The sequence below is a fragment of the Colias croceus genome, chromosome 25 (genome assembly GCF_905220415.1).
Source record: "Colias croceus chromosome 25, ilColCroc2.1".
Classification (NCBI taxonomy): Eukaryota; Metazoa; Arthropoda; class Insecta; order Lepidoptera; family Pieridae; genus Colias; species Colias croceus.
In genome coordinates, this window is record NC_059561.1 from 5,809,748 (window position 1) to 5,824,942 (window position 15,195).

Sequence of the window (15,195 nt, forward strand, 5' to 3'; positions counted from 1 at the left end):
TTATTTTTACTTGTGATTATTTTGTCATTTGTGTATCGGTTTAGGGAAGGTTTAGGGTAACGCTACTCGCAGGGCAAGAGGAGGCACAGAGCAAGAGGGATAGTTTTATGTAGATTGGCAGCATCAAGGCAAATACTTTATCTAATTTTTAAAGTAGGTAAGTCTAACAGTACTCTAACACCACAATAATTAGCTTTACCGCGGCCACAGAATACAATGTGTTATGTCATAATAGTAGGCAAACGCTAGGTACAGAACGAACACTCTCCGCCTTCCGCCAAAAGTAAACACTTAGTGCTACCGCACACGGGCCACCGGCCACAGCCACAAACGCCGCCACGAGAAGCTAGACGCAGCTACAAAAGAAGCTGAAGCGCACGACATCCACTTGTGGCCGGTGGCCGCCACTTGTCGTCGGTGGGCCGGTGGCTGCTGTTTTTTTTAACCATGCAATGCAGTATCATTATAGATTCGGACGAAGAAGGTTTAATTATTGTGCTGCAATCAATCTTTTAGTGCATAACAATCTTAGTAGCCAAACAGCTGAACATATAAAACAAAGAGTATTTTTAAAAACTCTTACTGAAAAATATTGGTATACATAATTGTCTTATTTAAATTTAAAATAGGTAATTACTAAGCAGTAAGCACTATAACCTACTACATAAGTACATTCATAATTTAATTTTGACGCCGTTAGTACACCGACGCATTCGCGTGCGGCAGCGAATCTCTGCGAAACTACTGCGTAGCGAAATATCTGCATTCTGCGCGACGTTAGTAAACAGCAATGTTTTCGCAACTTTTTCGCAATGCGTCTGTGTAATGGCCATTTTGCAGTTCCTTGCGAAACAATACTGACAAGGACGCAACTATTTCATCTATCTATGTGCTAGAGTGAGACATATCATATGCGAAAACCTGCCATACTACTGACGTCTGACAGATTTTTCGTTGTTTCGCTGCCGCTCGCGAATGCGTCGGTGTACTAGCGGCGTTAATTTAATTATTGTGTAATCATTTTTGAGCTGACTTACGATTTTTTTTTAATAAAGCCGATGTATCGAAATATCGATATTTTTTTCGATTTATCGAACTCCGATATTGATTTATTTTAAAATATTGATATATCGAAAATCCGATATTTTAAAAAATATCAACAGAACAGGTTAACTGGGGAAGGGAGAGAGGGGCGCGCGTAGACAGAGTAATTCCTCAGTAATATTGTATTCCACAGTAATATTGGGTAATTCTCTGTCTTAGATTACAAAATAAAAGACAGATGGAGCGTTGCCGAACTAAACCGAATAATTTATCGTCATTTTCAATAAAGCTATGTGTGCTGTCATTTCGCCGCTGCACCGTACGTACACGGTGCTTCTGTGTGCGTGTAATGTTGCCAGATATTGAAAAATTTCCCAAATTTTTCCCCGACTACGGAAAAAAGAGGGTTATGTTTTTCGAGTTTATGGATGTATGTATAATATTTCTTTGACACGCCCTGCAGTATAAACCGTTGGACCGATTTTGAGTTGTGAGGTTTCATTGCAATGATCTGAATTATTATGTTAGTGGCGGTATAGGTAAACCAGAATCTGATGGCAATTAGGGAAATCAAAATTTTGAGTGTGCAACCCTAGGGAAAATGGACTGAACGATCTTGATACTGCTTATTTTTTAGTTTGTTCTCAATATCATTAGTCACATTACATAAGTGGACAATACTGTACTTAATAATGAGATATCCACCTAATATTATGTAGGTACATACTTACATGTATAATATACATATTACTTTTATACAGGTAATACATAGTATTATTTACATATACCTATATTTGTATGTTCATTATCATTATGCCATGTGAAAATATCGATGCTGAATCGGTAGAAAACTAGAATGCTTATAATTTTTTATAAAATAAAATAACAATAAAATAAAACTATGTTTATTTTCGTAAGTATTAACAGAAACGCATTATTAAATTGACTTGTACAGCTTGGACTTGACGAATAGCCGTATTGGAAACTCCTGTAATAAGTTTTCATAAAATTATATTCCAATCAACTAACAATATTATAGTTACCTACATATTATAATATTTTTTAATTGAAAGTATCAAAGCGGGGAAGTCCAATTTACCAATAAAATCTTCTAAATTGAAAATTGTGATGTGTTTGACCCTTCTTCATCAAATAATTTTCTATACACATTATAAACAACACCTCTTGCGTGTGATCACAGCGGCTTTTTCGACATTTTCGAAGATTTTTTAGACAAAATCCTAAAAAATATTTATCAACTGCAAAAAAGACAAATAATTTGACAACCAATTTGATAGTTGTCAAATAAGTTGCCACATGAAAATCTTTTATTTCTTAAATATAAATATGCCATCAGATTCTGGTAGACCTATAGTGACGTAGGCTATATATAGGTAAACCAGAATCTGATGGCAATTGGGGAAATCAAAATTTTGAGTGTGCAACCCTAGGGAAAATGGACTGACCGATCTTGATACTGCTTATTTTTTATTTTGTCCTCAACATCATTAGTCACATTACATAAGTGAACAATACTGTACCAAATAATGAGATATCCACTTAATATTTTGTAGGTACTATACTTACATGTATAATATACATATTACTTTTATCTATGTAATACATATTATTATTTACACATACCTATATTTGTATATTCATTATCATTAAGCCATGTAAAAATATGGATGTAATGATAATGCAGATCAAAACTAGATAATGCTAATATTTTTTTTTTTTATAAAATAAAATAACAATAAAATAAAATAAAACTATGTTTATTTTCGTAAGTATTAACAAATACACAAATAATTATAAAATTGACTTTGACAGCTTGGACTTGACGCATAGCCGTATTGGAAACTCCTGTAATAAGTTTTCATAAAATTATATTGTAATCAAAAAACAATATTATATTTAGTTACCTACTTATAATATTTTTAATTTTAAGTATCAAAACGGGTAAGTCCAATTTACCAATAAAATATTCAAAATTGAAAATTGTGATGTGTTTGACCCTTCTACATCGAATGTTTTTCTATACACATTATAAACAATACCTCTTGCTTGTGATCGCAGCAGCTTTTTCGACATCTTCGAAGATTTTTTAGACAAAATCCTAAAAATTATTCAAGAATTGCAAAGAAGACAAATAATTTGACAACCATTTTGATAGTTGTCAAATAAAATTGCCATATGAAAATCTTTTATTTCTTAAATATAAATATGCCATCAGATTCTGGTAGACCTATACATAAATGAGAAGTCAAGTTTTAATTTTTATTTAAATTCTTTTATTACATAAAGTACCTGCCTACTAAAGTTATATATGGACAAAATAATTGTATTCCATTTTTTATTAAATAAATTACATAAAAAAAGTTTCAATATTAACTATAATAATTATATTATTTTTTATTTTTCATAATATATTAATACGAATAGCGGTAGTTTTTAGTCGAGAATACAGGACATTTTATTTTCATCATATCCATCATGGAGTTCACATAAATTAAATCGCTAGCGAAAACGACTATGACTTTTTTAAGCTTTATAAAAGTAACAAAATAATGTATTATGCTTATTAAAATAATCTAATAATGATCATGAACTACAGGTTCAAGGTGCACTATACAAATAATCACATTCACGATCGAAAAATACAACAGCATTACCCTGAAGATCTTTTAACCATTTTACCGTTTTACCAATAAAAATGGCAAATTCATTTTCAAAATACTGGCAACATACGTTGAAGTTTTGTATTCCTTCATATCTGTAAAATTATTATTCGTATTAAAGAAATAAATCAGCCAAATAATCTACAGAAACCTGTGAAACGATGTTTTATCTTTTTTTTGTTTTCGGGAACAAATTTTACAGCGTTTTATTATCACAAGACGGCATTTTTTTACTAAAATTGCAAACCCTTTTTGACGTATTGCATGACACTTTAAGCGCTATAGCACTGGTGCAGCGACGTATTTGTTTTTGATTTCGTATTTTCTTTGACAAGGGCGACGGGTGGTTGTCATGCTCCATCTGTACTTTATTTTGTAATCTAAGTTCTCTGTCTACGGGGGCGCGGAATCGCGCGAGTGGCGTTTGGCGACGTTTTGTGTCGGCGTTTGTGGCCGGTACGGGCCACAAGTGGGCCACAAGGAAGCGAGCAGCGACGATTAGAAGCGTGTGGCGGCCACCGGCGTCACCGCGTGCGGCGAGTCCATATTATAAAATGTAAGAAAAGTGCAGGAAATATGCCGGTGGTGGCGTTTTGTGGCCGGTGGCCGGTGGCCCGTGTGCGGTAGCACATACGTCACCCCGCACGATCATGAGTATTAATATGGCTACGCTTACCGCAGGTTACGCTTGATAACATAAAATATAATGTACAAACTACTAGGACTAGGATTCAAGTTTTTTTTATAGATATTAGAATAATTATTAGAGGTATTTAGGTACCTAAGTCTTTGTGAAAAATTGCTTGTAAAATATATACTTACGTATAGTAGATATTAGTTGTTTGTTTTTACATATTGTCACTACAGTAATCTAGAATTAAAATAAAATGTTCAACCAATAAATAAGGACTCTTTATTAAATTACAGGTAAAAATATCGTGTTGTTGATTTCACTTGAATGCAGCAACCTCCTGAATGGATGAACCGGATTTGTACTGTAAATAAAGAAATGTTATCATCATTATTTCTTCGTCAGTCTTCGTCTATCAAGTTCACCACGCTCTGTGTTTAATTACCTGAAAATTGTTATTTTTACCTTTATTTCGCTTGCTTTTAGGTGGAGATTTTTTGGTGTTGAGGAGATACTTTCCTATAATATAATCTGCAAATCTAAACGAACAACTCGACAGGAAGTGTATTTAAATATTTCGAAGATACATTTTACCGAAAATCAACTGCGGGCAGTTCCATATTTTGGCGAAATCTTTGCCTGCATGCTGAGCTAAGGAATTCAAGTTTTTTTATCAGTGAACCAAAGCCCTATAATGGTATGAATTTATTAATGAAGGATGTTTACAACTCAAATCTGTTTCTGTCACAGTTTCTGTAGTGGTTGCCGGTTGGCCATCGCTGTTTGAATTTTTGAATAAGTTTGAATCTGTCATTGACAATGACAGATTCAAACTCACACAGCTCACTTGACGGACTTGATAGACTGTCAAGTTACTTTATAAACATAAACAATCAACGACGGTACAGATACAAGTATTTTCGACAGCGTCATAGACTCATGACATCTCGACGACGAATGGCTCTAAAATCAATACAAATATGAGTAAACTAGCAAACCGGGCAAACTACGTTTCGCCACCAGAGACACCTTTTATTTGCTATAAACCTCACGGAGCCCGAGACCTTTCCAACGAATGCAAAACCGTGGAAATCGGTTCGAGCATTCTGGAGTTATAGCGTCAGGAAGGAAAACCCGACTTATTTTTATATAGTAGATAATACCCTCTAATAATGCTAATGCCTCTGACGGTTGAGACGTTACGTAGGTAAGTAGGTACCTATCTCATATTGTAAGGTAAGATGGTACATAGATAGGTAATAATAATTGTTAAATTGGATGTAATTACCTTTGTCGCGAAGTGTTCATTTTATATTTCATTGCATCTTTAAACATAATCGCCTTTTTCGTGAATGGTCTTTGTTTTGTTTCAATGTTTTGTGTTTCTATTTCCTAAAAATAAATTTTAAATTGTAGAGATTTTAGTATATCGACATAATGCGGAAATTTTGAATGAGATAAATAATAATGATTATACAGTTAAAAAAAACTCGCAAACTATGTAGATACTATCACCGACCCTTGATAAGAGTAAAAAGTTTGATTTAGATAATATGTTCGTTTAAAGCCGGTTCGTTCGATTAAGATACAAAGTACATAATATATAAACATTAAACACCATTTAAACACACACTACAGGTGAAGCTAATTGGTAAAAATATGATTGCTGTTTACAGATGTAACGTAACACTGCAACTGTCGCAGTAGAATTGAAAGAAAAAGCTTTATAAATCGTAGCTAATCGTAATCTATACGAATATTATAAATCTGATTTTTGTTTGTTTGTTTGAACGCGCTCATCTCAGGTACTCGTCCGATTTGAAAAATTATTTCGTTGTTAGATAGCCCATTTATCGAGGAAGGCTATAGGCTATAGGTATATCATCACGCTAAGATCAACAGGAGCTTAGCGCGTTCAAACAAACAAACAAACAAACTCTTAGCATTATAATATTAGTATAGATTAAATTTAATACATAGGTATGTAGTTTTTATACCATAATTAGCTGATTCTGTTTCATCTGATCATTCAAACTATCTCTATATTCCATCTGCTTTCTTAATTCTTCATTGGCATCATACAATTTCTTGTTTAATTCCCTAATCGCTGTATTTTGTACATTCCTCATTAGTTCCCGTCTTTCTTGTTTTATATTTTCAATTTCTTTGTTTTTTTGTTCTATATATTTTCTGTAATCTGCTGCATTTTTCTGTGAATCAATCATTATGTGTGTAAAATAATATTAGGCAGAATCTTTTGCAATTAAACAATTAGAAAGCACATTGAATGTAAATTTTCTCTATTATAAATACAAAATTAAGTATGTTTGTCCGTCTGCCTGTCTGCATATGAAATTGTGTCTTCTTCACACCTAAATCTAGCTAGCTCATACATTGCGTTTATCATTTAAAATTTTACATACCTCTCTAACAAGTTGCCTCTCCCTTTCTAACTCTAGTGCTTTAATATCGCTCTCCCTTTCTTTCTCTTCTTTCCACGATCGAACTAATCTTTCGGATTCTTCATTTAAATTTTGCGCTATTCTTCTTTCCCGATTGACATTTTCGACGAAGACTTGCTTTTCCCTTTGCAGTGATTTCTATATTGAATTATAAAGATTACCATTGATATTGATATAATAATTGTTTTAAATACATTATGGCTACACTGTTTTATCGTAGTTGCAGAGAAATGTTTCATTCCGCGGATTTTTGTGTAGAAAACATTATTCTTAGATATTAGAAAGGCATTTATTATTAGATATTAATCTGCATATTTTAATTTTTCTTTCCTAATTTAGTAGACGTATACTAATTACGAACTCATTTTCTCACAATTTCCATACAGATTCTTCATTATTTATTAAGCATAGCTTCTATCGCGGGCCTTGAGCGCGGGGACCGAATCGAGAAATTCCGTAACGAAAAAACATCACGCTCCCAACTCGGACTGGCTCGGAAGTGTGGCTTGAAGGCATGCTATGCAAGCTTTACCGCGGCAGTCCCCGAGTGCCACACGTCTTTTTTCTTTCCTAATGTAGTAGACGTATACCTACTAATTAGTAATTACGAACTCATTTTCTCACAATTTCCGTACAGGTTCTTCATTATTTATTAGTTTTAATGATTGCTTTCTAACATCCACATCCGGTTTTATGCAAAGAGTGTTCTAATTGTAATTTTGTGTAAAATAGTAAAAATATACTTACAATTTCAGCCATTTTCCGTTCTCTCTCGTTCCGTAAATCCTCTAAGGCAACCATTATAGCCTTACTATCAATCGACCGTTCTTCTGATTTCTCATTTTTTATTCTTGTCATTTTCATTTCATGGCCTTTTATATAGTTCATCCTATTGTTAAGTTGTTGATCATTTTTCCTTTTTATTGCTGTAAAAAATATTAAATTTATGATAGTTTTCACTTCTTAACAATTACTGTTCTGTTAGTTGCGACTTTTTCGTCTATTTTGTCTGAAAAAAATTTATCATATCCATACGTTATTAAGCAAGAAGCCAGAAGGGCTTCTACATTTTCACGCGGACGCGTAATTAATAAGATCAGTATTAAGATTATTAGTACCTAACTTGTTAACTTAAGTTAAGTTAAGTTAGTAAGTCGTTTTTCTCAAGTTATAATCTCGTAAGGTATTTCGTAAAAAAAGACAAAGATTCATCCCGGCGGCACAAGTTCGCTTTCTTCTGAAACCGATCGTAAATCGGAATTTTCAAGACTTAAATGTTGAAAGTACGAATACTATCAAAAACTAATACCATCATAATAATCTTCTTCCATTCTCTTCTTCATATTGTCTAATCTTCTATTCTCCACTTCTCGTTCCTGCTGTAAGATCTCCTGTCTCTTTCTATTAGCACTTGATATCTGTTCATCGTAAGCCAATCTACGTTCTCTCATTTCTCTTTTGAGTCTTTCAGCATCTCTTCTTTCTTTTTCTTCCTGTAAGTGATATATTTTTAAACATGTCATAACAATAACAATTAACATATTTTTAAACTAATAACAATAGCATTTACTAAATATGATCGTTGATCAACTTCTATTTCATTTCGTAAGTTTGTCTGTACTTATATTAAACTCAAAAATGATTTCAAAGATTTTGAATACATAGTTAACAGGTAGGCCGCTAAATTATTATTGCCAAAAGCATAATATATCCCATACCCGTTCAGAACGAGTGTTGTATCATTTACTTATTCATTATAGCTTGTTAAATATCGAAATTAACACAAGAACTGTTCAACGGATTTCTGTTAAATATAATTAAGTATATTTAGATAAAAAGTAAAACATGAACTTATGTATACAAGCAAATTTTAATTCTGGTACCATGCAAGCAAAGATTTAGTTAGAGCTAGCGCGCAAGAGCAACTTTTGTCTCCGCAACTATTTAGTCTCTCCCATCAACTCTATGGGGAATTGGGGAGTTGCGTCGCTACGTGCGCGCACTTTCTTACTGGCCCATAGAGTTGATGGGAGAGATAGACAAAATAGTTGCGGAGACAAAAGTTGCTCTTGAGCGCTAGCTCTTATAATACACTTACTACATGCAGCTATCAAAATACTACCTTCATCCTAACATCTTCCAATAGAACCTGATGCCACATTTCATCAATTTCAGCTTGTTGATCTTCTATGTATTTCTTCTCTTTTATTTGCATTACTTGCATTGCTTTTAATTGATGTTCGTCTAATTTTGTAGACTGTATACCATATGCTCTGTAACATGAAAAACAATGATATTCGTCTCGTAACCACGCTCGTTGCAAACGTCGGGATAATAAATTAATAACCAATATCATGAATAAGTAAATCGCTTTTAAAATCTGTTAAAATCTCTTTTTTAATTTTATTAAAATTACGTTTTCCTATAGCTGGAATAATATTCATAAAAGGAAAGGACTATCGTATTTTAAGACAAATAGAAAAATATTATTAGGTATAAACAATACATCAAAATTACTGTATAAACCTTAGAATATATTTAAAAACATCGTGATAAGTATGTGCAATTATTTCTTACATTTTCTCTCTCTCCAAAGCCATTTGACATTTGACTATCTTCTCATGTTCAAGTTCTTCTTTGTACTTCTCTTCTTTACTCTTTCTTTCGGTACAGTACTTACATCCTTCCGCTTGCCGTTTTCTTATTAATTCATTTGTTAATTCTGATTCTTCTCTTTCTAAAAGATCTCGAAGTCTATTCTGTCTTTGTCAAAGTTTTATTTCTTCTTGATGCATTAATTCTTCTACTTTCTCACTTGTGCGGTTTATTACGGTTCTAAAATAAAAATTATTATTTTCTGTTTTGTTGTAAACATGAATAATTAACAAAAGTGCTTGGTTTAGTTATCTAGTCTGCTTAGCGGCAACTAAATTTATTTACAAGTAAGTTTTACGAACATGAAAATTAAATAAATAAAAATAAAATTAACTGCGTTAAAAACAACCGACTTCAAAAACGGAAAAGTAAAAAATAAAAAAGATTTGATATTATTAATTGCTACATATTATTTAGATGTGCTATTTATTAAATAGGTTTGATGTCGGTGCACGGGCTTAATACTAAGTGCTTAGTGTTTGGCACCGACTTCAAACCTATTTAATAAATAGCACATCTAAATAATATGTAGCAATTAATAATATCAAATCTTTTTTATTTTTTACTTTTCCGTTTTTGAAGTCGGTTGTTTTTAACGCAGTTAATTTTATTTAATACTTTTTAGTGTAATTTTCAACACGAATCAAACGAGCCCAAACTCGATAAAGTTGAGTCAATATATTACTGAGTTCCTATGGCCACCTTCCGATTCCATCATCAAATCAGCTCTATGTCATGATAATGTTTCATCGCTATCCAATTTACACACTTATACAAAATTTCAGCTCAATCGGTTACCGGGAAGTGAATCAAAGTTACTTGCTACATTCCAATTAAGTCATCGAGTACAGACAAAAATGCTCATAAAATAAAAACTACTGGGCCTAGCCGAATAAAATTTTTATGGGACCAATTCGACACCATCCTGCATCGAACAAAAAAAGAATCACGTAAATCGGTTCAGAAACCTCGGAGTAATCGGTGTACATACATAAAAAAAAAAAAAAAAAAAAATATACCGGCCGAATTGATAACCTCCTCCTTTTTTTTGAAGTCGGTTAATAAATAAATATTTCAAGAAAATTTTCACACACGGAACGATCTGATCTACTGAGTCCGTCCGCGCGGATGTCGGTCCGCGTGGATGGTTTATTTCTCCATTTTGAGTAACTCTGACAATGACATCTTATAAATATTATCTATTGAACCCAAATACAGCTAGGCCTATAACACAGCTCAACAAAAAAAAACAATTTTTTTTTTGTTGCCCTGGATATTTCTACAGATTTATATATTTCAAGTACCCAGTTTGTGAATGTAATCATTAAAATTATTTAATTGGCTCTAGTTTTTTTTTTAATTTGGATTTTCATATATAAAAATTTCTTACGGCCCTTCAGAGTACGGGTTACTAACAAGTGTTTATTTTTAGGTGAATTACGTTTTCTGCACATTTATTCGCTCAGACATAACCCTATTCTATAAAACTGACTGTAGAATATCAGAATAATAAATGGTTTCTGTAAAAAAACATTTTTATGAACAACAATGTTCGGTTTGTATTGAGTTAAAGAAACCCAGTAGCACTTGGTCAGCAAAGTGGATAGGTATACGAAATTCCCTTGATGTTTTTATTAATAGAATTAGACAAAGCAAATTCATTAGGAATAATTAATAAATATGAAAATTTAGGCCTTTGAGGGAATCTAGAAGTATAAGAAGAATACCCGATGGCCCTACAGGACGGGCGTGTCGACAATTGATAAAAAATGAAAATTTAACAAAATTTAATAACTGATGCTGAATGTAAATAATGGAGAGATATAGTATTAATTAATTTAAGATTAATTTAAAACACCAAATTATAAAGAAATGGCACAACAGTTGTTTAAAAAACTTCATTATTTTATGAGCAAATACGAGCATAAAGCTACACTTTGCCCACAGTCTCCTGGATAGATATCCAGTAAATCTGCGGAATTTCTGTGAGAAACAGGAAGAACACATCGAAAAAGAAGTAAAAATTATGGAATAATGGTATCAGGGTATATGGGATCGTCACATGATGGCAGATTACTGATGGTCCATAAGAAAACTATTGTCCCAAAATTAACTAAGAAGAGAAGCTTATAAAATCTATTTCCTTGTACTATTTCATAAGTTTTAATGATTTTTCTCTATTTTTATATCCATTTGAATTAATTAAATACTAAAACAAAACAATAAGTAAAACTTTGTAATAAATAAATGATGTTAAACAAATATACCTTCTATTTCATGCTGCGTTTTAGAGTCTAGTAAGAAAATTAGGATAAAAAAAAACTAGAGCCAATCTACCAAAACCATTAATAGTTCTATATATAATATGCATTAAATTATTCGAAACCACTTTCACATCCAGGGCAACAAAATCATTGTTGACCAGTGTAATAATACGCAACGTGTGTTGGCGGTTCTACAGAACAACGTCTATGGATAAAATTGAAAAATTAAGATAAATTTTTTTCTACGTATTTTTCCAGGTTAAAAAGTATCCTATTTTACGCCCAGGATAATAAGGTATAATTATACCAAGTTTCATCGAAATCGAAATGTTAGTTTTCACGTGATGCCTTCACATACAGACAGACAGACAGACAGACAGACAGACAGACAAAAATTTTTTTAATAACATATTTGGGTTTGGTATCGATCCAGTAACACCCCCTGGTATTTATTTTTTCAATATTTTCAATGTACAGAATTGACCCTTCTACAGATTTATTATATGTATAGATATAGATAATCCTTTCGTTAATCTGTTTTACTTACTTCTCCAAGTGTACATGATCATATTCAACTACATCTATAGCCTTCTTTAAATCATCCACATTTATAAGCGATTCCATGTCGTTTCGTTGCCGGAGCTTGAAGTATAAGATCATATTATTTCATCACGCCATTTACAATGGCAGTATATGTGATATAAATATTGTATATTAACACCTTTGTATGACCATATACGAGCAAATAAACAGATTTGATTTGATTTGATTTCATCACACTTCTTACTTAGGCTTGTGGAAAAGTCGACTAGTACAATATGAACTTTTCCAGTCATAATTAAATGCATATAACTGGCAAAATGTTTATGTATGCTTACAGATAATAGGAATAATAGTGTCACAAAAAGGAACTAGATTTAAATTCTGGATTGGAAGGGTTACTACGCAAGAGATATATAAATAATATTCCAAATAAATAAAATACCTAAAGAGAACAGCAATTTAATGTTATGTACGTATGTATGTTGTGTATATTTAATGATTTATGTCGTTTTGTGTATGTAGTGTCCTTATCAGGCATCTGCTTTACTGATTGATTTTCTAAAGCAAAATGGTCAATCTTATTACAATACTGTAAATTTTAGTATGAACTATAACTACTCAGTTATCAGGAGGTCAGAAATTCTCTGTACCATCATTATATTTTTCAGATTTATAAGAGTAGATTGTTAATAAATATTTTAGTATGGGTAAAAACCCAAGGATTATTCAATACCAACCCACATAAATTGATTTAGTACTTACCCGCCAAAACGAGAACGGATGACCGAAATAAACATTATTATCTTTCATTTTTTTCAATCCACCCATTATTATATTACTATTGTATTGAAAATAGACTGAAATCTTATAGGAATACTGGTAACCGAATAGGTAATGTAATATAAACGTAATTTGTGATATAATATTGAATAAACGGTAACTTAGAAACTGTTAAGCGTTGCCAAGTGACTGAATTTACAATATAATTAACAGCGCTATCAATATTATCATAGCATCTTTAGAAAAGTAGAGCTTTATTTTTAAGCGCGAAATTAAAATATTTGTAGACTCTACAGTATACATATAATCACTACATAGTATAAAACAAAGTCGCTTTCTCTGTCCCTATGTCCCTTTGTATGCTTAAATCTTTAAAACTACGCAACGGGTTTTGGATGCGGTTTTTTTAATAGATAGAGTGATTCAAGAGGAAGGTTTTAGTATATAATTTATAGTAGTAGTATAATTTATAGTTAGTATATTATTTATTTATTTATCTCTCGCCGGCGAAAAATCAGATAATGAAGAAAACATTTTTATACAGAATAAAAAACAAAATAACATTTAGGTACATAGTTAGGTAATTATATAATCACTGTGTCTGTGTGTGTGTGTGTTAATTACACTTACAATTATTTATCTACGAATATTTCAAGACAAAACCTTAAATTTATTACCGGCTCTTACACGAGTTTATTGACCTGACATTCTTATCATACAAGTCAAACTAATTTACTTAAAACGGAATGAAGGGAGCGGCTGAGTGCATTACATATTGTTGGAAATTTAATGTGACTGCAACATGTGATGGCTTGGAGCTTTTAATTCGTATTTCGTGGTCATATTTTATCACTTCTTTTTAAGTTAAGTTTTATAGAATATGAGTGTTTTCTGTAGTGTTTTGTAGGTATTCTTACTTACTTTAATGTTTCTTATTGTGTTAATATTATATATTGTCTACCTAAAAGTCTATGTAACGTATTTTCATTTAGTGTGTGTATTAAATGATGTATAATAAATTCTTTTATTTCTATAATAATTGCTAGTCCGAATTTTGCATATTTGAAATAGGATAACATAAATAGGTACCTACCTACTTTTTAGCATATTAACTAAGCAGTGTTATAATAAGTACCTACTAGTATAGTATTATATTATACTAGGTTTCCGCCCGCGGCTTCGCCTGCGCAGCCAAAAAAAACCCACATAGTTCCCGTTCTCGTGGGATTTCCGAGATTGCGTCATTTTCTTATGCTACTTTTTATAGGCTACTTTTTATCCCGGGAAAATGATCCCGAGAAAGGTCTCGGGTATCAAATATCTCCATCCAAATTTCATGAAAATTGGTTCAGTAGCTTAGGCGTGACTGAGTAACAGACAGACAGACAGAGTTACTTTTGCATTTATGATATTATAGTATGGATGTAGTAGGTATAGGTACGATACGATTGCCGCGCTATTATACCTACTTTAATTTTTTAATGAAACCTTAGTACCCCATCGCAATTGTAAGGCTTCATACGGAAATAGGTTGAGCAATCCTTGAAGCCGTTTGCTTGCTTGACCAAAAAAACAGCGCTGACAAAAATACAGTGTACTTTTTAACTACTTACACATTAAATACAGTAATCCAAAATTAATAATGCGCATGCAAATCTTCGCTAATTGTAGTATTTCCGAAGACACTCGAATCATTGAATCGTAAGAGCCCTAAACAACGAATTTGCATTTTACACCTTGTTCAAAAGAAATAGAAGTCAATTCATGGTCATACACAATCAAAAACAAATCGGGCGGTAGGTGACGGTAGCCTGTCAGTCAAAAAACTCAAAAATCCGTCAGTTGTCTTTAAATATTGGTGGTGACTGCACGTGTTCTCTCTGTGTGGAATTATATAGAGCTGCTATTACGTACCCTTCTTGGTTTTGTTTTTAAAGGTGAATTGAATTAATCGATGAAATGATTTACACAGGTGATGGCATTAGGGAAAGTGAAAATGAAGAAGAGTTCCGATGTATCTAAAATGTCAGAAATAAAGATAATCCCTGATTTCGATTGTTTTTATTTTTTTTGTAATTGTCTTAATATTGAAGAATGATCAGTACTGTAAATACTTTTGAACTGAGATTTTATTG

General features: G+C 32.2%; 1 protein-coding gene across 1 annotated transcript; it reads right to left on the bottom strand.

Moving 5' to 3' along the window:
* Window positions 1–4,615: 4,615 nt before the first annotated feature.
* On the bottom strand, window positions 4,616–9,583 carry LOC123703235 (trichohyalin-like; the record flags this gene model as incomplete). Its single annotated transcript, XM_045651174.1, has 8 exons — window positions 4,616–4,720; window positions 5,645–5,748; window positions 6,354–6,566; window positions 6,780–6,956; window positions 7,566–7,744; window positions 8,128–8,311; window positions 8,941–9,091; window positions 9,396–9,583. Coding segments are annotated over 8 exons (1,275 nt in total), but the record flags the coding sequence as incomplete, so codon positions are not given.
* Between the last annotated feature and the right edge of the window lie 5,612 nt (window positions 9,584–15,195).